The sequence below is a fragment of the Hemiscyllium ocellatum genome, chromosome 18 (genome assembly GCF_020745735.1).
Source record: "Hemiscyllium ocellatum isolate sHemOce1 chromosome 18, sHemOce1.pat.X.cur, whole genome shotgun sequence".
Classification (NCBI taxonomy): Eukaryota; Metazoa; Chordata; class Chondrichthyes; order Orectolobiformes; family Hemiscylliidae; genus Hemiscyllium; species Hemiscyllium ocellatum.
Window position 1 is genome coordinate 42,733,515 of NC_083418.1, and position 23,904 is coordinate 42,757,418.

General features: G+C 40.9%; 1 protein-coding gene across 4 annotated transcripts in view; it reads left to right on the plus strand.

The window, feature by feature from the left end:
• scube2 (signal peptide, CUB domain, EGF-like 2) overlaps positions 1-23,904 on the plus strand; it is a 167,862-nt gene that overhangs the window by 16,033 nt on the left and 127,925 nt on the right. For all 4 annotated transcript variants that reach the window (XM_060838500.1, XM_060838502.1, XM_060838503.1 and 1 more), the window contains exon 4: positions 19,497-19,631. In XM_060838500.1, coding sequence (XP_060694483.1) covers positions 19,497-19,631 — 135 coding nt within the window. The remainder of the gene's footprint in view (positions 1-19,496; positions 19,632-23,904) is intronic.

Genomic DNA, 23,904 nt, shown 5'->3' on the forward strand with positions numbered 1-23,904 from the left:
GGTGACTACAATCACAACATTTAAAAGATTTGGACAGGTACTTAATAGAAAATGTTTAGAGGGGTATGGACCAAACACAGGCAAATGGGACTAATTCAGTTTAGGGAACCTGATGGGCACGGATGAGTTGGGCTGAAGGGCCTGTTTCCATGCTGTATGCCTCTAAAACTAATTCCCGCCTAACCAGGACACTAAAGGATAATTTAACAAGGCCATTCTATCTAACCTGCACACCTTTGGATTATGGGAGGAAACTGGAGCGCCTGGCAGGAAGCCATGTATACACCGAGAATGTACAAATTCCACATGCACATTCACCCAAGGCTGGCATTGAACCTGGGTCCCTGGCATCTGGAGGCAGTAGTACTAACCACTGACCATTGTGCCAGTCCTCCAACAGTGAAGCTCTCACAGATTGGTTTTCGATCTTGTGCTTTTGAATCAACAATTGTCTAACTCAATGCAGACATGAACAGAACACTGGATATTCCAGATCTATGTAGCTCTGTGCCATGCAATATTCTACAATTAAATGATGAAACCACAGAGGTGGTGTACTTCCACATATTCCAGGCAATGACCAAAGGATCTGATTAGAGTAAGGTACAGCGCTGTTATGACATTTTAAATTGTTCATGTTTTCATAAAGAAGCACAGAGCATGATTCTACAGAGCCATTTAGTTTAAGAAAAACTTATTGATGGAATGAGGCTTTGCTGGCTGGGCCAGTGTTTATTGCACAGAGGGCAATTAAGAGTCAACTATATGTCTGGAGGTCCAGGTTATCCAGGTAAGGATGGCAGATTTTCTTCCTAAAGTGAACCAGATGGGATTTTACAACTATTGACAATAGTTTCACGGTCACCATTAGGCCAGATTGAATTGCAGATTTTTATTGAATTCAAATTTCATCTGCCATGGCAGGATTTGAACCCAAACCCAAGAGGATTAACCTGGTAGTTCTGGATTACTAGCCCAGTGAGCGTATCACTATGCCACTGCCTCCCAAAATGATCATGCATATGAAGTTGGTTAATTTTTACAACTAAGGAAACAAAGTTGTTTGGGCGATATAGAAGGCACCCTCTCCAAAACCAATTAGGCCAACAAACATGGAAGGGAAATGTCGCAATGAGAAATGAGTAAGTTTTCAGTCCAAAATCTGAGGATGTCACCATGGTTCAAGAAGAGAATAGCTGACCTGAAAGAAGCTGTGCAGGTAAGCCTAAAACATAGCTGCCTGTATTTGTTCAACAAGGCCTTCCACAGAACGTCATAGAATTACAAAGAGTCTTCATGGCAGGAATAACCCAACTGGGCTACATGGACCACACAGACCTCCTCCCACCTCATCCATTTAGTCCTACCGGCATATTTTACTCCTGTTACCCTTGACTGCTGTTTGTGATTGTGAATTCCACATTGCTACCACTTTGGGCAAAGAATTACTTTTTGAATGTAAATTTATTGCTAACTATCTTATTATTCATGCCCGCCTAGTTTGGTTCTCCCTGCAATCAAAAATGACTGCTCTACATCCATCTGAACTCTCTAATTCTTTTAAAAACCTTTATGATGTTATCTCTCCGGCCTACTTAGCCTTTCTTGGTAAGCATCCCCTCTCAGTTCTAGTATCATCCAGGTAATTTTTTTCTGCAATCTTTCCAGTTCCTCTATATCTAATTTAAAATATGGAGACCGGGACAGTCATATGATGATTATAGTGCAGGAGAAGAGTATGCAGATCGTCATATCGATGCCAACATTCTGACAGCAACAGTCTCACTCCTCCACCTTTTTTTACCTGAACCCCGCGAGATAATTATTCAATTCTGTTTTAAAAGCTATCTGTGAAGTCTTTTGTCCTTAGCTATATTTAATTTGTATAAGTCCAAAATAGTCTGGATGCTGAAGATCTAAAATAAATCAGAAAATGCTGGAGAAATTCAACAGGTCTGGCAGCATTTGTGGAGAGAGAAAAGGTTAATGTTTCAAGTCTAATATGATGTGGAGGTGCTGGTATTGGACTGGGGGTGGACAAAATTAAAATCACACAATACTAGGTTATAATCCAACAGGTTTATTTGGAAGTACTAGGTTTCTGAAAGCTAGTACTTCCAAATAAACCTGTTGGATTATAACCTGGAGTTGTGTGATTTTTAACTCCAATCTAATAATTCTTCTTAATGTCTGTGGACCTGATAAGAGTAAAACAGCCACTTGAATGTATAAGAAAATTATAAACTACTATATATAACTCAGTGCAGTTCCACAGAAGTATTAAAGGGCTTGAGTGGGAAAGTTTTGTGTCCCCAGGACAGACAGCCCCTCATAGGACTGTGCGTCATTCTCAGCACTTGCACTAAATATTGCACAGCTACAGCACTCCCAGAGGGTAACAAAAATGATCTTGCTATCTTAGTAACAGATGAGTCATAGGTCATCAATGAGAGGAGCAGGTGGTCATGGCAGATGGATTGATGCAGGCTGCATGGAGAATATATATTTCTGCTTTTCCGAGGGATTCTGAACTCTGTCATCTTCTTTAGAGAAAATGTCATTTAAGTAGGATCATCCGCAGTGCACACCTTCAGTCTAAATTACACCTATTGAAGATATGGATGGGTACAGAGGAGTTGCCAAGCTAGAGCTGGTAGAAACAGATGGATAGTTGTCTGTACTGTTGTCTACCAAGCAATATGTGGCTATGTGGCTTTGCAGCAGATTCCACAGTGCAGAGTTTAGGAGTAATCAGGTTGCTGATTCAGAATTCTCAGGGTTCAAATTTTTAAGCAATTTCCTTGATTGGGCCTCAGGATGTTGTGTGGTTAGGTAGAGAGAATTGAGAGAACTCACTGCTGCACAGAGATTCAGCATCAGCAGCCTTGAAACGATTGGACTATGCACAGCTAAAGATATATTGTCTACGAGCCACTTCATAGTGTCATACAGCACAAAATCAGACCTTTTGGTCCAACCAGTCCATGCTGACTAATATCCTAAATTAAGCTAATCCCTCCTGGATGCTCCTGGCTGGTATCCCTGCAAACCTTCTCTATTCATGTACTTAGTCAAATGTGTTTTAAATGTTGTAAACATATATCTGCCACTTCCTCTGGAAGTCCATTTCCATACATGAGCCACCGTCCATGTAAAAAAATTTGCACCCATGTCTTTTTTAAATGTCTCTCCTCTCACCTTAAACATGTGCCTTCTCGTCTTGAAGTCCTCCATCTTAGGAAACAAATAACTACCATTAACTTTATCGAAATCCTTCTATTTTATAAACTTCTATCAGCCTCGTACGCTCCAGTGAAAAATGTCCCAAACTATCCAACTTTTTTTAATAACTCAAACTCTCCATACCCGGCACCATCCTGGTATATCTCTTCTGAACCCTCTCCAGCTTAATAATATCCTTCCTATATCTCGGCGATCAGAACTGGACACAGTATTCCAAAAGAGGCCTCACCTATGTCCTGTACAGCCTCAACATGACTTCTCAACTCCTATACTCAAAAGGACTGAGCAATGAAGGCATTTAAAATAACCAAATAAGTTGTTGGACTGTGTGAATTGAACTCCTCAAATATCCCTATGCAACTGACACCAGCTATGTGTGGAAGTGGGAAGCACCAGTTAATGCAATAAGTGAATAGTTAATCTTTTTCTTGGCTCATTGGTTGAAATGATGGCTAGGTGGCATGAGACCCTCCTCCACCGCAGTGGGCAGTCAGCCTGTATTGTCTGCTCAAGTCTTTGGAGTAATGTTTGAATTTCTGACTTGATTCTGAAGCTGATCTAAACTACTTATAAATTACAGTTGATACAGTGTCCATTATTTGGATTCTTTGTGTCTGCTTGGATATAATGCAAGTGAAAGCAAATATGTCAGTCTCTTCACAACATAAGGGTAGCACAATGAAATAGAACACAATGAGTGTGGTGGTCTATTAGAATATATGTGAACAAGATGTACTGATGAGGTTGATTTACACATAGATGAGCCTCTGAGGTACTGTATGATGGGCTGAATTTTAGCAAAAATTTATTTAAGTATCAACTTTAGTGAGTTTTATGGAGAAGTTTCCTTCATGACCCCTAATGAATTTTCTCCTGCAGTTTTATTCTGTTCTCCCCCGTGATGTATGCACCACACCTCTAAGGTACTCTGCTTGCATTATCGACTGCTCCCCAGCAGTGGAAGTACTCACCACTGCCAGAACCTTGTGGGATTTCAGGTGCCCACATTGAATTTAAAGGCCAGCTGTGTACCAGGTTAATTTCTGCCACAGCCTGGAACTAGCTTTCACAGTGCACATTGTAGCAAGAAATGAAAAAGAAGTTTGAGGGCTAAGTGCGACAGATGGCAGTTCATCACACACACAAGTATGCATTCATAACTGTGTTATTTTACATTATTACCTCTCTGATCCACACCTATTGTAATTGCAGCTGCAAGAATCAAGCCACAAAGGCCACCATTTAAAACTCCATCAACGGGAAAGCTACTCTTTCCTTAGTGGATAGCATAGCATCTTGTCATTTAAATCATTCCCAAGGTGTGGGAATTACATGCTTGGCTAGCATTTGTTGCCCATCCTTAATTGCCCAGAGGATAGTTAGGAATCATCCATATTACTGTGCATCTGGATTCACATGTCAGCCAGACCTGGTAAAGATAACGGTTTTCTTCCCTGAAGGGTGTTAGTGAACCAGATGGGTTACTCCTACAATCGGCAATGGTTTTATGGTCATCATTAGACTCTTAATTTCAAACTCCATCATCTGCCATGAAAAGATTCAAACCTGAGTCTCTGAATTAATAATGGAAAAGTATGGTGCTGGAAAAGCACAGCAGGTCAGGCAGCATCTGAGGAGCAGGAGAGTCAATGTTTTGGGCATAAGCTCTTCATCAGGAATGTGGATTAATAGTCTAGCAATAATGCTACTTGGCCATCTTCTCCCCTAGTCATTGTCATCATCATTGTTCAGTGTGGGACACTGCAAGCTGGGAAGCTTCCAAAAGTTGAGAACATTCACTTTTATTGAACAACAGCAAAAAGAAGGAAACAAAATAAGCTGGGCTGTTTCCACTCATTTACGATTAATCTATTGGAAGTGAGCATCAATTTAAGTCCTGTCTGGCTTATTGCATTTGATACCACAGTGCTCCATCACGCTGAAGGTGATGTTTCTTTTGCTCAATATATTCATCTTCCTCCATAGAAGACTACTGCCACTTTCCTAACTATTCAGCATCCATCACATCCCCTCTTTGTCTTCGCCAGTTATGAAGAACCCGACTTGCAAGGATTTTGCAGCAACCTCTATCTGAAGTGTATTGCAAGGCATCCCAAGACCTATCCTTTCTTAGGAGGCCTATCATCTGCTCCACCATGGCCTGGGTGAAAGAATGAGTAGCATTGTATTTACATTTGACTGCAGTCAGGGGATGCATAATGAAACTTTCAGTTATGATTAGAGATGGTTGTCCTTGTCTTTCAGTAACTGTCTTTGTAAGGTATCCAGCCCTTGAAGCAAAACAGAAACATGACTGTTCTCAATGAGATAGGCATCATGGCAGCTTCCAGGGTACCTGGCATAGACTTTGAAGATGATTTGTACATTAATACAATGGAATACTTTTCTGTTGGTCTGTTGTGTTATGATATGGTTTTCTGAATGTGATGTGTACTGTCAAAAGCCCCCTGAGCCTGGGTGAAGTCTCTGTTGGCAAGGCCTGTAGTGCCTGGGCTGTAGCACTGACCGTGTCACAGGAAAAGAGATGATGTGTGCGATCTGCCACAAGTTGCATCAGTAACAGCCTTGATGTTTTTATGAGCTGAGAATTGAGAGATCCTACACAGGTCCCCAGTGGGTCCTTGGAAACAGCCAGTTGCGTCACAGTTTAGTGCAGCTGTCGCCATGATGGCCATTGGTAGGATAGCTACCCAGCCATTCAGATTATAACAGTGACCAGTCCAGCAGCCAGCAGATGGCATAGTTCTGCGATGGTGTCTTGGGATATCCATAGTTTGCGGCAATACCGTGCTTTGAGGATGATAGACTCTTGACCTCTTCCTGTACATCCTTTGCAACTGAGGGAATTTTCAGCTGTGACAGCTTCATGTCTGGACTGTTCGGAAGCCAGGAGAGGTTGGTTCTGGTTCACAGCAGGAACAAAAGTGTTTGATCAATTGCAGCTTTCCTTCTCTACCAAACCACCCTAAGTTTTTAATATTGCATGAAATGTAATTGTTTCAGATACTTATCCAACATTACCAACTGTTAGTGATAATACTATTAGTATTTGTGGAATCTGGAAAATAAACAAAGGTGCCAAATTTGCAGTGTATTTGGGGTAAGGCCAGCGTTAATGGAGAATTTGGAATTAAAAGTGTCAAATTTGATCTAGTGCTACAGATAAAAGAAATTCCTTTTGGATTATATTTGACAGTTTTATTTTTTATTGCTGAAATTAATTAGTTCTTGATAGTAGAGAACTTTAAATATTGCTGAAAAGAGACACAAAATCAAATACTTTTTTCCTTGTGTTCATCTTGTCTAGGACAAAGAAAACAAACTTAGAAAGGGAACATTGATTTGTACTTTGATGAAAACTTGGTTGGCATGGACATGTAGCATGAATGATTTACTGTCAATTTAAAATCAGTCTAGATCAGTAGATTCTGATTGGTTAGAGTGTTGACATGGGAAATGCTATAAGGACTGCTGTTTCCCAAATCTTTTTGTTTAAACAAAAAGTATAACATTTAGACTGATTCTTTGTGCGCAAGAAACTGGGTCCTGTGTCTGAATATATGTAGCTTGTAGAATATTCAAATAAACCTGACTAATGATCTTAAATTGGTTTCTGTTGTGATTCGTAAAACTGTCAACATTATTTAGTAAATGTTGCGCAATAATAGAATCACATTTAATATTGAACACTGGCCCCAATTTCCATGGTGATGGAAATTTTGCTGAAGCAGAATTGGGGATGACCTATAGTTCATGCGTACACAGTTCTTGGAGGTAGCTCTGTATAAGTGACCAACTGCCTTTGCTGAAATTGGATTTTGGATTCCTTGGTGTCTAGAATCCAGAGTGTGGAGATGAGACCAGGTAAGAGAAGGCCTGTTCTAAATGCATTTCTTTTGATAGTCACAGTACTCCCTTGGAGAGCTGAAGTAACCCTGTGGAAATGCCCCGAGGACATTTTGGGAACAGAGGTCAGGAATTGTTTAAGAGTGATCAGGTTTCCTTTGAGATTGTTAATTGTGGAGAAGGTTACATGAAAAAGATGTGTAAATCCCCCTGGAACAATAACTACTTAAAACCTGTCAACATATGGCTATCTGACAAAACAATGTCTGGATGACCAGCATGTGTTGTCGAACTAAAAGGTGCAATAAAGTGTCAAAATTAGTATTTATTGAATAAGAATGCTTTTCCTAATGAAGTGTAGGCTGCTGAAAGAAATTTAAGTAATAGGACCATATTTTTTATCCCTTATGCATGGTTACTTGAGACCGAGTTGGCATGGTAGGTGATTGGGGGAATGGGTGGTGGGTAGAAGAATGCACTAGGTTGTTATTGGAGTATAAGGGATACTTATGATATAGAGATATAAGGGGTACATATGACATATGACATCATGGCTAATGGCTGGATGACATTAGTTAGCATCGGTTGGTTCAGTGGGGCATAGATGCATGTGTGGGGTGAGGGGGCATGTGAGAGTGAGGATTGGAAGAAAATTGTACATTCACCCCTTTTGGAGAGGTAAAATATCTCTTTGGATCTGGTCCCAGGACAGCTTTGGTGGAGATGAGGCACCATTTCGAACTGTGAAATCACATGCTTATGCATACAAAGTGCCTGAACCAATTGGGATTAATGGTGTTGTCAAGGCACAAATCAAAAAATTAATAAGTTTAAAAAAAAACAGTGCTAGGTATTTCAGAGTGCTGTCCATTTAAGGTTATTACAAGATTTGTGCTGCATGGCTAATTTTCCAAATAATTGTTCTCTCAGTGGGGTGCCTGTCTATTGATATATGATTCCAATGGCTTATTGAAATGAAATATTTGTTAACAAAAGGAATTAAAGCTTGAGTAAAGTGTTTCTTTTCATAAGGGATTAGTTGAAGCAATTTCAACATACAGGCACTCCTCATTTGACATTATCATACTTAACATTATTTTGTTTGAATGTCATTGATTCTTTCAGTCCTTGTTTGTTATTTTGTGCAACAGTTTATGTTTGAGTGTCAATGGCTGCATCGGCCACTGTTGCAAATCAGCATCTTAGGCATCATCCCCTAACAGGCTTTGCTTCCCTCTGGGCCTTGCTTTCTGCCTCCCCTACATCAAGGACATCTCTGAAATGACTGCCAGACTACTCAGACCCCTTGACATCATGGTAGCCCACAAACCCACCAACACACTAAAACAGCAGCTAATGAACTTGAAAGATCATATACAGACAATGAGCAAAACCAACATCATTTACAAAATACCGTGCAAGGACTGTAACAAACACTACATTGGACAAACATGCAGAAAACTAGCCACCAGGATACATGAACACCAACTAGCCACAAAAAGACATGACCCTCTCTCACTAGTATCCTCACATACGGATGAGGAAGGATGCCACTTCGACTGGGACAACACATCCATCCTAGGACAAGCCAAATGCAGACACGCACAAGAATTCCTAGAAGCATGGTATTCCAACCAGAACATTATCAACAAACACATCAAGTTAGACCCCATCTACCACCCCCGAGAAAAGGAACAGAAAGTGACTTCACCACAGGAAATAACATCACCAACCCAAACACATGAATAGCAAGGAGGAATTTTCAGCACTGCTTCACATGAGGTACACTGATGAAGGGCTTATGCTCGAAACGTCGAATTCTCTATTCCTGAGATGCTGCCTGGCCTGCTGTGCTTTGACCAGCAACACATTTGCAGCTACACTGAAGATGTTACCTAGTAAGGTAATGAAACGTCTGGAAATGAACCTTTTAGCTCAGTGAGCAAACCTACATCCAAAACCTCAACCTGAGCTACAAATCTTCTCAAAACCTTGCTTCCAGTTTTGCCTCTCAGATTACCTTGTGTTGCCCTGCATTTTCTTTTGACCATGACTCTTCCAGGCCATAGCTCGCAGTTTGCTCAACCCATGGGCCTCATAACTATCCTGCTGCTGCTGACCTCCAACCCCCTCCAAAAGCCTCATTCTCTTCCCCATCTTCAGAATCATTCATGTCCATCCCTTTAAGTTTCTGGTCTTCTCTTCATTGTTGACACTTCTTGTCACTTGCCTCCTGAAGTTGACCAGAGGACCTGCAATCCATCTGATGGCATAAATCAGTCAATGCAATTGGTAATGTGTGTGTCCTACTGCATTGCCCAATGTTTGACACTAGATGGAGGCTGGTCAATCTATCAGACTATAGGATATTACATTACTTCATAGAGTCATAGAAATGTACAGCACAGAAACAGACCTTCAGTCCAATTTGTCCATGCCGACCAGATATCCCAACCCAATCTAGTCCCACCTGCCAGCACCCGGTCCATATCCCTCCAAACCCTTCCTATTCATATACACATCCAGATGCCTTTTAAATATCTTAAAATGCATTTTAATTGGAAAGTTATTTAATTTGCGAATGTAGAAATTTACCATTTAAATTGCAGATGGTACAAATATGTCTTTTTTTCACTTAAGAAAAGCACAATGGGACCTAACTCCAGTTTGAACATGATTTCTTATGGGAATCGATGTTTCACTTAAAACTTTTTCATATAATGTCATAATTTTCAGGAATGGAATACCAACTTTACGTGAGGAACTGCATTTGAAATTTCTTTATTAGTGGGGATGCATTTTAGTTTTAATAATGACAGGGAAGTTAAGGATAGCATCACAATGAAAGAAAAAAGACATACAATGTGGTACAGCTTAATGACAAGCCAAATGATTGAGAAAGTTTTAAAACCAAAAAAAGGCAACCAAAACAAAATAAAAACATAGAAGGTAAACTTTGAAGGTAAAGTTGCTATGTGGCTTGGTATTACTTGAAGGAAATGCATAAAAAGGAAGAGAGAGGCCAAAATTAACATTGGCTCCTTAGAGAACAAGGCTGGGGAATAATAATGGTGAACCAGGAAATGGTAGAGGATTGGCTAAATACTTTGCACAAATCTTAATGTTAGAGGACATTAATAACATTCTGAAGTACGAAATATACAATGGACTAAAAGAGGAGAGGAAATAAATATGATAACTATCTCTGGAGAAAGCCATAACTCCTCTGTATTTGATGGGTTGCATTCTAGGATATTAAAAGAAGTAGCAACAGAGATAGTGGATGCATGTGTAGTAACCTTCAAAGAATCCTTATTGTCATAGCACAGAGACAGGTCCTTTGGCCCAAACTGGTCCGTGCTGACCAAACTGTCCGTCCATGCTGACTCCATTTTCCTGCACTTCAGCCATATCCTTCTAATCCTTTTCTATACATGTATTTGTCCAGATGCCTTTTAAATGTTGATAATGTACATGCCTCAACCACTTCTACTGGCAGCTTATTCTATATGCGTACTACCCTCCATAAAAGAAGTTGCCTCTCAGGTTCCCTTTTATTCTTTCCCTTCTAACCTTAAACTGAAGCCCTCTAGTCCTCGATTCCCCAACCCTGGGAAAAAGACTGAGAGAACTTGCCCTATCCATGCCTCTCATAATCTTCTACACCTCTATAAGGACCCCCTCAATCTCCTACGCTTTATAGAAAAATGTCCTAGCTTGTCCAACCTCTCCCTACAACTCAGACCTTTTGAGTCCAGGAAACATCCTTGTAAATTTCTTCTCCACTCTTTCCAGTTTAATAACCTCTTTCCTATAGCAAGTTGCCCAAAACTGAACACAATACTTAAAGTGCGGCCTCACCAACATCCTGTATAACTGAAACATAACTTCCCAACTTCTGTACTCAATGCCCTGACTGATGAAGGCCAGTGTGCCAAGAGCTGTCTTCACTGCCCTGTCTATATGTAACTCCACTTTCAGAGAACTGTGAACCTGAATTCCAATATCCTTCTGTTCTATTATACTTTTTAAGGCCCTACCATTCGCCATGAAACTCCTACCTTAATTTGACTTTCCAAAATGCAAGACCTCACACTTAGCTATATTAAACTCCATTTGCCATTTCTCAGCCCACTTCCCCAGCTGATCATGGTCTGCTGCCATTTTTGATAACCATCCTCATTGCCCACGATACTGCCTATTTTAGTGTCATCAGCAAAATTATTAATCATTCAAATCATTGATATAGATGACAAACAGTAATGGGCCCAGCACCGACCCCTGAGGCACTCCACTAGTCACAGGCCTCCAGTCCAACAATATCCTTCCACCAATATCCTCTACTTCCTACCAATAAGCCAATTTTGTCTCCAATTTGCCAGCTCGCCCAGGATTCCATGCGATCTAACCTTCCATAGCGGCCTACCATGTGGAATCTTATCAAAGATTGGGGCTGCGCAGTGGCTCAGTGGTTAGCACTGTTGCCTCATAGCGCTAGGGACCCGGGTTCAATTCCAGTCTCGGATGACTGTCTGTGTGGAGTTTGGACCTTCTCCCCATGTCTGTCTGGGTGCTCCGGTTTCCTTACACAGTCCAAAATGTGCAGGTTAGGTGAATTGGCCATGCTAAATTTCCCTTAGTGTTCAGGGATGTGTACTTTAGGTGCATTAGTCAGGGTTAAATATAGGGTAGAGGGAATGGGTCTGAGTAGGTTCCTGTTCAGAGGCTTGGTATGGATTTGTTGGGCCGAAGGGCCTGTTTCCACACTGTAGGGATTCTATTCTATTCTAAAGGCCTTACTGAAATTCATATAGACTACATCTGCTGCTCTGCCCTCATCAACATTCCAGGTCACTTCATCAAAGACCTCTTAACAAATTTGTGAGGCATAATCTCCCACTCACAAAGCCATGCTGACTACTACTGATCAAACCCTGTCTTTACAAATTGATGTATATTTTATCTCTCAGATTCCTCTCAAGTAAATACCCACCATAGATGTTAACCTTACTGGTCTACAGTTTCCAGGCTTTTCTTTTTGCAGCCCTTCTTGAATAATGGCACAACATTCACTACCCTCCAGTCTTCTGGGACCTCCACCGTGCATAACGATGATGCAAAAATATCAGCCAGGGCCCCTGCAATTTCTTCTGTAACCTCTTGCAGTGTTCTTGGATATATCTGGTTAGGACCAGGAGACTTATCCACCTTCATGCATTCTAATACATCCGACACCAACTCTACTATGATATGGACTGTTCCCAAGATAACACCACTAACTTGCCCAAGTTCCCAACTTGGCTTGTCTTTCTCCATGGTAAACACAGAGGAGAAATATTCATTGAGAAACTTGCCCATCTTCTGCAGATCTACATATACATGCCCACTTTGGTCCTTGAGGGGGCCCTACTCTCTCTCCAGTTATTCTTTTTCCTTTAATATACTTAAAGTACCTCTTTGGATTCCCTCAATCTCCTTAGCCAAGGCTATGTCATGCCCCTATTTTTGCCCTCCTGATTTCCTTCTTCAGTAAACTCCTTTTTCCCCTGCATACCTCCAGGGATTCCCTTGATCCCAGCTGCCTGTAACTGAACCATGCCTCTTTCTTTTTCTGCTCAAAGCTTCATTATCTCTTGTTATCTAGGGTTCCCTATTCCTGCCAACCTTGCCCTTCACCTCGCCGGAACATATAGACTTTGAACTCTAGCTATCTCATTTTTGAAGACCTTCCACTTGCCAGAGGTCCCTTTGCCTGCAAACTACCCCTGCAATCTCCTGTCTAATTGCATCAAAATTTGCCTTTTCCCAATTTAGAATTTGAATATTTGGACCAGTTTTGTCCCTCTATAACTGTTTTGAAATTCATAGAACTGTGGTCACTGGTCCCAAAGTGATCTCCACTATCACCTCCATCACTCGTCCTGCCCTATCTCCCAACAGTAGGTTGAGCTTTGCCCCTTTCTGTGTAGGACCCTCGATATACTGCTTGAGGAAACTTTCCTAAACATACTTCACAAATTCCATCCCACCTAAGACCTTAATGCTCTGGCAGTCCCAGTCTATGTTAGGAAAATCAAAATCCCCTACTATGACAACCCTATTGCTCCTGCAATTCTCCCCCAATCTCCCTGCATATTTGTTCCTCTAATTCCTGTTGACTATTTGGGGCCTATATTACAACCCCAGTAATGTCACCATCCCCTCCTTATTTCTTGCCTCCACCCACAAAACCTCACTGGATGATCCTTCAGTTATTTCATCTCGGTCGACTTACCTGTGATACTTGCCTTAATCAAAAATGCATCTCTCCCTCCCCTCCTTCCATCACCTCTGTCATAGAGTCATAGAGATGTACAGCACGGAACCAGATCCTTCGGTCCAACTTATCCATGCCCTGCCTGAAGCACCTGTACCCTGGCACATTAAGCTGCCAGTCTTGTCTGTCCATTAGCCACATTTCTGTAATGGCTATAATATCCCAGTCCCACATAGTTATCCACGTCCTGAATTCATCGACCTTCCCTGTCAGCCCTCTTGCATTGAAATAAATGCCATTTAGTCCAACAGGCATTCCTTGCTCCCTGTTGTGTCCCACCCTGACCTGTCTCTTCAGCTTACTATTTCTGATGACTGTATCTCCTTCCAGCCTTGCACTTGCCTCCCTGCTGTTGAGGATCCCACCCCCTTGTCAATCGAATTTAAACCCTCCCTTTCAGCATTAGCAATCTTGGCCATCAAGATAATGGTCCCCCTCCAGTTCAGGTGCAACCCGTCCCTCTTGACCAGGTCACCTCTGCCCCAGAAAAAATCCCAAAGATCGAAAAATCTGAATCCCTGCCCCCTGCGTCAATTCTTTAGCTATACATTCATCTACCATATCCTCCTGTTCTTACCCTCACTAGCTATGGCACTGGAAGTAATCTGGAGGTTATCACCAGCGAGGTCCTAGTTTGTAACATTTTCCCTAGATCTCTATTATCACCATGCAAGACCTCATCCCAATTTTACTGATGTCATTTGTGCACAATGACTTCTGGCTGCTCACCCTCTCCCTTGAGAACATTCTGCACCATATTCTGGACAAGTCCCAAAAATTGGAAAACTATCACTGTGATTCCTTCATTTAAAAAGGAAAGGAGACTAAAGAAACAAGTAACTATAATCCAGTTAGCTTAATGCCTGATATTGGGAAAGTGTTAAAGTCTGGTATATAGGCTGTAGTAGCAGAGAAATGTGAAATATGAGTCAGCATGACTTTGTGAAGGGGAAGTCACAGATAACAAAATTACTCTAATTTTTTGCGGAGGTAACAAGTTGGGTAGATGAAGGTGGAGTGGTGGGTATAATATGTTTGGATTTTCAGATGGCATTTGAGAAGTTGCCACAAGTTGGCTACTTAAAACAGAAGAGGATTATTATGGATAGAGGATTCACTAACAAATATAATTGAGTTAGGATGAAGGGGGGCGTTATTTTCAGATGGCAACCTGTAACTTGTAGAGTGCTATAAGGTCAGTGCTGGGACCACAATTATCTGTAACATACATTAATGATTTGAATAACGACATTGAATGTAGTTAGCAGATGGTACAAAGATGGTAAAGCAAATGCTGGGGGTAACATGAAGACTGTGCAGAGACATATAGACAGATTAAGCGGGTGGAAACTTGGCAGATGGAATATAACATAGGAAAATATGAGATTGTGCACTTTGGCAGGATGTATAGAGGAGATGAATATTATTTATATGGGGAAAGATTGCAGAAAGCTACAGCATAACGGGATTTACGAGTATCTTGCATTAATCACAAAAAGCTAGCGTACAAATTCAGCAGGTACTGAGAAGATAAATGGAATGTTGGCCTTTATTTCAAAGTGAACAGAATATAAAAATAGGGATATCTTGCTAAAATTATACAAGTCATACCTGAAGTACTTAAAACAGTTTTGTGCCCCTTATGTAAGGAAACATATACTGACATTGGAGGCAGTCCAGAAAAGGTTCAGTAGGTTGATTCTGAATATGAAAGGCCTGTTTGTGAAGAGAGAGGTAGTCCGTTGGGCCTATACTCATTGGAGTTTAGTAGAATAGGAGAGACCTTATTGAATTAAACGAATTCTTAGGGGACTTGACAGAGTATATGTGGGAAGCTTGTTTCCCTTGTAAGAAAGTCTGGGAACAGAGGGTTGCCCATTTGATACAGGAATTAGGAGGAATTTCTTTCAGAGGATAGTGAATCTGTGGAATTGTTTATCACAGAGGGCTGTAGTGGTTGGGTCATGAAGTATATTCAAGGCTGAGATACTGATATTTTTAAAAATTAGTAACAGAATTAGAAATGGCAGGACAGTGTTATTGAGGATTATTAGCTCCACCTTACTCTCATTGAATAGTGGAGCAGACTTGATGGGCTGAATGGCCAACGTCTGCTCCTACGTCATATGGGTATTAATAGACTCATAACTAATATTTTTGTCAGGATGTGTTCTGAGTTATGCTGTATTGGACATTAGATAAGCTAGATGGAATGGACAAAGGGTAATGGGTGGGAGGTACAAGTTGGCGATCCTATGATAATAAGAGCTGAGATCCAATATTAAGTTTATTTTCAGTCTATCTGTAAAGACATAGGAATCGTGCCCTATGTGCCTATATACAGCCATAGTCAAACTTCCAGGCTACCATTTTTATCTTGGTTCTACGGAAGGTCATGAAATCCTTAGAGCTGAGACTAAATTGGACCAGAGGAGAGTGGTTGGAGGAAGAGATTAGTAAAGAAAATCAAGAATTTGGAGTTTTCTTTGCCCTCCACAGTGATTCCAGAATAATGGTTGGTTATTGGTGAGAGACACTTTATGGATGGGGTCAAGCCAGATCTGCCATTGCCAGTTCTGACAAAGGTTCATTTGACTTGAAACGTTTCTCTCCACAGGTTTCTCTCCACAGATGCTGCCAGGCCTGCTAAGCTTGTCCAGCAATTTCTATATTGTCTCTGCCATTGGTGCAGTGAAACCGGGCAGAATTTACTGCCTTCCCCTTGATGAGTGTGGTGGTGTGGGTATTTAACTAGCAGGAAGGTGGCAAATAGGAACACTGCCACCTTCCTGCTAATTTCCTGTTTGGGAGTAATAATAGCAGCAGCAATACCTCATTCCTCTGTCTGGCAACTCTTGTGAATAGTCCATTGCTGTCCAATTGAGCACCTGAGTTGTACTTAAATGTTTCTGAAAGAGAGTATGATGTTAAGTTCCTGATGGCTCCATAGCTGATGGGTGAGACCTCTATTACCTCCATTACGTTTTACTAAGCGAAGATGAGGAATGGACTACAGCAATGACTAGGAAGGGAAAAGGTAAGTAATTTGTTGGAGCCAAGGGCTTTGAAGGTGGAGATGAGAGAGGAAGTACTTTCAAATAGCGTTTATCAGATTGGGAGATATGTTTTTAGTACAAATTAAAACATATGGTGACTCTGAGACTGCTATATTTACCGTGGCAAATGGGTGAGCAATGATCCAAAGATTTTGATGACCCACTCAATATCTCCTTAATGAACTTCAACCATTTCCTTTGAATTAGCAGCATTAATTGCTGATTTGAAAGTTATTAATTGTTGTTGTACTTATTACTTATTGATTTCACTTCATTATAATGGTGAGCGTTATTAGGAGTCTTGTTACCACAGTGGTAGTAGTTCAAGCACCAGCTGCATCAGAGGTGTATGATAACAAAATGAGCAGATAGGTTAAGAATGTCTTTAATAAATATTATTTCCATGACTTAGTTTGGGACAATATCATAAAGGAACAGATGGGTATGGGAAAGTATTTTAGCTGGGGAAGGGAGAATTACAATGCTATTAGGCAGGAACCGGGGTGCCTAAATTGGCAACAGCTGTTCCCAGGAAAGTGCACAACAGAAATGTGGAGGTTGTTTGGGGAGCACTTGCTGATAGTGCTGGATAAGTTTGTCCCACTCAGGCACGGAAAGGATAGTAGGGTGAGAGAACCTTGTGTGACAAGGGATGTGGAACATCTAGTCAAGTGGAAGAAGGAAGCCTACTTATGTTTGAAGCGAGGATCAGAGAGGGTCTAGAAGGTTACAAGGTAGCATGAAGGAACTGAAGAATGGACTTAGGATAGCTAGAGGAGGGCATAAAAAAGCTTTAGCTGGTAGGATTAAGGAAAGCCCCAAGGCATTCTACATTTGTGAGGAACAGGAGGATGGCCAGAGTGAGGTAGGGCCTATCACGGCTGGTGGGTGGAACTTGGAGTTGGAGGAGGTAAGGGAGATCCTTAATGAATATTTTGCTTCAGTATTGCTGTTTGTGAGGAGAGCATGAAACTAGCTGATGTGCTCGAACAGGTTGATGTTAGGAACGAAGATGTGCTGGAAATTTTGAAAAAATGTAAGGATAGATAACTCCCCTGAGAAGATGGGAATATGCAAGGTCACTACAGGAAGTGAGAGAAGAGATTGCTGCACCTTCGGCAATGATCTTTGGAGCAGTGCCAGACGATTGGAGGGTGGCAAATGTTGTTCCCTTGTTCAAGAAAGGGAATAGGGATAATCCAGTCAGTCTTACATCTATGGTGGGCAAACTGTTGGAGAGGATTGTGAAAGATAGGCTTTATGATTACTTGGAAAACCATAGTTTGATAAGAGATATTCGGCATGGTTTTGTAGGGGCAGGTCATGTCTCACAAACCTTATTGAATTCTTTGAGGATGTGACAAAACACATTGATGAAGGCAGAGCTGTGGTTGTTGTGTGCATGGATTTTAGCAAGGCATTTGATAAGGTTCCCCATGGTAGGCTCATTCAGATATTAAGGAGGTATGGGAATACAGGGAAATCTGGCTATCTGGATCCAGAATTGGCAGGCCCATAGAAAACAGAGGGTGGTATTAGATGTAAAGCTTGGAGACAAGTGGTGTTCTGCAATGGTCTGTTCTGGCACCTCTGCTCTTTGTGATTATTTAAAATTACTTGAATGAAGAAGAGAAAGGGAGGGATTAGTAAGTTTGCCAATGACATGGAAGTTGGTAGACTGGTGGATAATGTGGAGGGCTGTTAGAGGTTGCAATAGGACATAGACAGGATGCAGAACTGGGCTGAGAAGTGGTAGGTGGAATTCGACCTGGGAAAGTGTGAAGTGATTCATTTTGGAAGGTCGAATTTGAATACAGAATACAGGGTTAAAGGGAGGATTCTTGGTAGTATGGAGGAACAGCGGGATCTTGGGGTCCATGCTCATAGATCCCGCAAAGTTGTAACCCAAATTGATCAAGTTGCTAAGAAAGCATTTGGTGTGCTGGCTTTCATTGCGAGGATGACTGAGTTTAAGAGCTGTGAGGTTGTGTTGCAGCTCTATAGCGCCCTGGTTAGACCACAGTTGGAATATTGTGTTCAGTTCTGGTCGCCTCATTTTAGGAAGGATATGGAAGCTTTGGAGAGGGTGTAGTGGCAATTTACCAGGACACTGCCTGGACTGGAGGGCATGTCTTATGATAAAAGGTTGCGGGAGCCATGACTTTTCTCATTGGAGTGAAGTAGGGTGAGAGGTGACTTGATAGAAGTGTACAAGATGATGAGAGGCATAGATAGAGTGAATAGACAGAGACTTTTTCCCAGTTGTTACAAGGGGGCGTAACTATAAGGTGATTGGAGAAAATGTCAGAGTGGAGGGTGCATGGAATGCACTGCCAGGAGTGGTAATAGAGTCAGATACATTAGGGATATTTAAACAAATCTTGGTTAGGCATATGGATGACAGTAAAATGAAGGGTATGTAGGTTAGTTTGATCTTCGAGTAGGATAAAAGGTTGGCATAACATTAAGGGCCGAAGAGCTTGTACTGTTCTATGTTCCAAATGTTAAATCCTTGTCTTGTGATATTATGAACTTTGCATTAGATTTATCAAGAATTTGTGGTAGTAAGAATGATGTCTGGTTTCATTTGGTTCACTTTCAGATTTAGTTAATTGAACTGTGTTAGTGGATTACCCCTCAGTTTTGAGGATTCCTGAGAAAGTAGGAAGTTTCCTCAGTTAACTGAGCCATTCTAAAAGAAAATAATCTTAATTTATAGTTTTGAAATATGGTTACTCATAAAGTATGTTACATAGCTACTGGTACTTTAGTTATACTATTGTCAACATTGACAAAACCAAATGCTGCGGAGATATTGATTATGAATCACTTTTTCACTTGTATGGACACATGAACTTTTTTTGTAGCATAAGTTTTGCATGCAAGAAAAATGTAAGTGTTTTTTTTGTTAATAAACTAATCTCAAGGTTCAAGAGTTAACTCATTATTATTAAATCAGAGGTTTTAATAAATCAGAAGTGAGTGCTTAAATAATTCTGTGTTCTTTCCTTTAGATGTGGATGAGTGTATATTTAATAATGGTGGTTGCCAACAGACCTGTGTAAATACAGTGGGGAGTTATGAATGTCAATGTAAGGATGGATTCTTTTTGAGTGACAATCAACACACCTGTATTCATCGTTCAGAAGGTACGTTTACCATGAAACCTTGTCTAACAATGTTCCTTCTTTGTCATTGTGATTGAAAACTGTATACATAGGTCATCATTTCACTCAGTTTTTTGCAAAAGAATTAGAATATTATTCAAGTCGACAACAGGAGACAGTTGGAACTTTGTTTCAATTCTTGGGAATCCTGTTTATCTACTACAGTATTTATCAATTGAGTTAAATACCTGTATATACAAACTACATAAATTGTATGAACTTCTATATTATGATCTATTACTAAAAAGTTGATAATAGTTGTCTGATGGGTGATCATTCTCTAAATTCTAGACTGCTTTCCATCTACTTTTTCATCATTTTTGTTTTTCAGTGGTTTATTGATATGTGAGCAGTGCTCTTGTTATACAAGCTATTTGCAATTTATCTTACATGTTGTGGTTCCTTTCTTTATTATTAAATTCACACCAATCGTCTCAATTATCTCTCATCCTCAGAAATTTAAAGCAATAGAATTCCTTGAGCCCTCCAACCTTTCTTTCCTCCTCCTCTGTGCTGAATTCTCAGTAACCCTGACTCAATCATCACTACTTCATAATTCCTATTTGTTGAAAACTTAGTGATTTCCTACATTGGCTGTATATCTTTAATGAAGTTTCTCATTTATTTTCAAGAAATGAATATCTGCTTCTCAAAACGAGCGGTTGAGTAATTAGGATGGTACTGGATTGGTGCAAATTCAAGACATAAAAAGCTAATTGTTTAAATGAGATTTACTGTCAATGAGATTTTTTTCTTTCTGTCTTTGTCTATTGATTTCTTCCTGGGAGGGAACTCTATGGAAATAAGTTGCTTTCCAGTGTTGCCTCCAACATACAAGTTATTCTAGTGTTATGCAATTATTTGGCTGGTTGGAGCATTGTAGCTGAACCTATACCTCACCACAGATCTCTTACAAGATCTGTAGATAATAAGAATACTGAACTTGATCAGGATGGAGGTTTGCTTGCTGAGCTGCAAGGTTTATTTTTCGACATTTCGTCAACATATTAGGTAACATCTTCGGTGAGTCTCCGAATGAAGCATTGCTGATGATTCCTGCTTTCTATTTATATGTTTGGGTTTCTTTGGGTTGGTGATGTCATTTCCTATGGGGATGTCATTTCCTGTTCTTTTTCTCAGGGGGTGGTAAATCGGGTCCAAGTCAATGTGTTTGTTGATAGAGCTCCGGTTGGAATGCCATGCTTCTAGGAATCCTCACATGTGTCTCTGTCTGGCTTGTCCTAGAATGGATGTGTTGTAACCAAAGTTTGAACAAAAAGCTCTGGCAACCATCCAGCCCAAACTTTGGGTCTGCTACGTGGATGACATCTTTGTCATCACTAAACAAAACAAATTAGAGGAAACCTTCAAGACCATTAAGACCCTTACTGGCATAAAATTCACTAAAGAGGAGGAAAACAACAACAAGCTGCCATTCTTAGATGTCACAGTAGAGCAAACAACCAATGGGGAACTTCAAACTAGCGTCTACATAAAAACATATGGACCAAATATTGAACTAACGAAGCAATCATCCCAACATCCACAAATTAAGCTGCATTAGAACATTATCCAATGAGCCAATGCACACTGCAACACAAGGAGCTACGAAGAGCAGAGGAAAATCATCTGTACAGTGTATTCATAAAGAACGGGTACCCAATGAACACAGTCCCCAGATTTCTTAGCAAAAAAACCCAAATAAGCAGAAAAAACATGTCCAGAAACCCTAGCCAGTCTCCCTTACATCAAAGACATCTCGAAAATGACTGCCAGACTACTCAGACTCCTTGACATCATGGTAGCCCACGAAGTCACCAACACACTAAAACAGCAGCTAATGAACTTGAAAGACCCGATACAGACAACAAGCAAATCTAATGTAATTTACAAAATATCGTGCAAGGACTATAACAAACACTACATTGAACAAACAGGCAGAAAACTAGCCACCAGGACACATGGACATCAACTAGCTACAAAACAACATGACCCACTCTCACTAGAATCCTTATATACAGATGAGGAAAGATACCACTTCGACCGGGACAACACAACCATTCTAGGACAAGCCAGAGACACACACGAGAATTCCTAGAAGCATGGCATTCCAACCGGAACTCTATCAACAAACACCATTGACTTGGACCTGATTTACTACCCCCTGGGATAAAGAACAGGAAATGACATCACCAAGAAACACAAACATATATTAGAAAGCAGGAATCATCAGCAATACTTCTTCTGGAGCTCACTGAAGATGTTACCTAGTAAGGTAACGAAACATCTGCACTTGAACCTTTCAGCAAACCTACATCCAGAGCCTAACCTGAACTACAAATCTCAAAACTCACTGACCTTGATCGAATTTTCCCATCATTATCCATGGTCAGTTGTTATACACTTATGGGTGACAAATTTTACCATTTGTTTGGGATGGGCTAATTTAGCACTGATTAATACATTGAATTTTGAAGCTCAAGATGACTTTCTATTGTCATATTATCAGCTGCATGCTGTAGTTTTTTTTTATTGCAACATAGTATGGCAAATATTGGATAGTACCACTTTTCTGAGGAGTGTTGCGTAGTGTTGTAGTATTTTGGTCAATCAACACTTCAGAATTGTACAACTGAGTAATGTGAAATAAGTTCTAACTCTGGAAGTGGTTTAACAACCCTCTGTCCTTGACAGTGATGTAAACAGTTTTGTTTATTCAAACAATTTTGCAATGCAATAAATATGTTTGAACACAACATTCCATGTATTAACATATAACTATCTGAAAGCAGTCTCTGGCATTCTAAAACCAAAACTAAATCCATACTTCCCAGGATGTTGTTGAGGAAGGGAAAAAAAATTGAAAATGGATAAAGTGATAAATCCTTGTAAATGTCTCCACCTTTGGATATTTTCAGTTATACTATAAATTGATTTGCACATCATTTGAAAGGTTTTCAGCTTGCAACGAATTTACAATTTTATTTTTCTCTTGTTTATTATTTCAAAATTAAAATGAACAGACCTTTATTTTGGTTAAGAAAACACTGCTCTGAGCTTTAAATATAACAAGACAAAATAAAGAAAGAGACCGTTTGGTAGATCATTAAACTAGTGTATTCGTTTACAGTAGATCAATTAACGAGAGTACTTAACAATCCAGTACTCTTTACCATACATTGGGCACATTATGAGGACAACGTGCTATCAGATGGGTATGTGGATATTGAACCTTTTCGTTGTCTTGTGGTGCAAAGTATTTTTTACAATGTCAGTTTGACGGTATTCGCTCATTAACTGTACTCAATTCCATCTGAATGATGTACATGGAATACGCAAGATGAAGTAGCCATAATTTAACTTGGCTGGAATCAGAGTTTGTTTAATCAATTTGGTAGGTGTATTATAGTGTAAAATGTCTTCCAAGCTGTTTAGTACTTGTAATATCTACCGGTATTTTTTGGAGTGACAGGTTTGATTGATGAGATCAATAGCTGCAAATGTGTTGCTGGTCAAAGCACAGCAGGCCAGGCAGCATCTCAGGAATAGAGAATTCGACGTTTCGAGCATAAGCCCTTCATCAGGAATAAGAGAGAGAGAGCCAAGCAGGCTAAGATAAAAGGTAGGGAGGAGGGACTAGGGGGAGGGGCGATGGAGGTGGAGGTGTGGGCGCAAGTAAAATTCCAACACCGCACAGCCCAGATGGCCTCCTTCTTCAAGGACCGCAGACTCCCCCCAGACGTGATCGACGATGCCCTCCACCGCATCTCCTCCACTTCCCGCTCCTCCGCCCTTGAGCCCCGCTCCTCCAACCGCCACCAAGACAGAACCCCACTGGTTCTCACCTACCACCCCACCAACCTGCGCATACAACGTATCATCCGCCGCCATTTCCGCCACCTCCAAACGGACCCCACCACCAAGGATATATTTCCCTCCCCTCCCCTATCAGCGTTCCGCAAGGACCACTCCCTTCGTGACTCCCTCGTCAGATCCACACCCCCCACCAACCCAACCTCCACCCCCGGCACCTTCCCCTGCAACCGCAGGAAATGTAAAACTTGCGCCCACACCTCCACACTCACTTCCCTCCAAGGCCCCAAGGGATCCTTCCATATCCGCCACAAGTTCACCTGTACCTCCACACACATCATCTATTGCATCCGCTGCACCCGATGTGGCCTCCTCTATATTGGTGAGACAGGCCGCTTACTTGCGGAACGCTTCAGAGAACACCTCCGGGCCGCCCGAACCA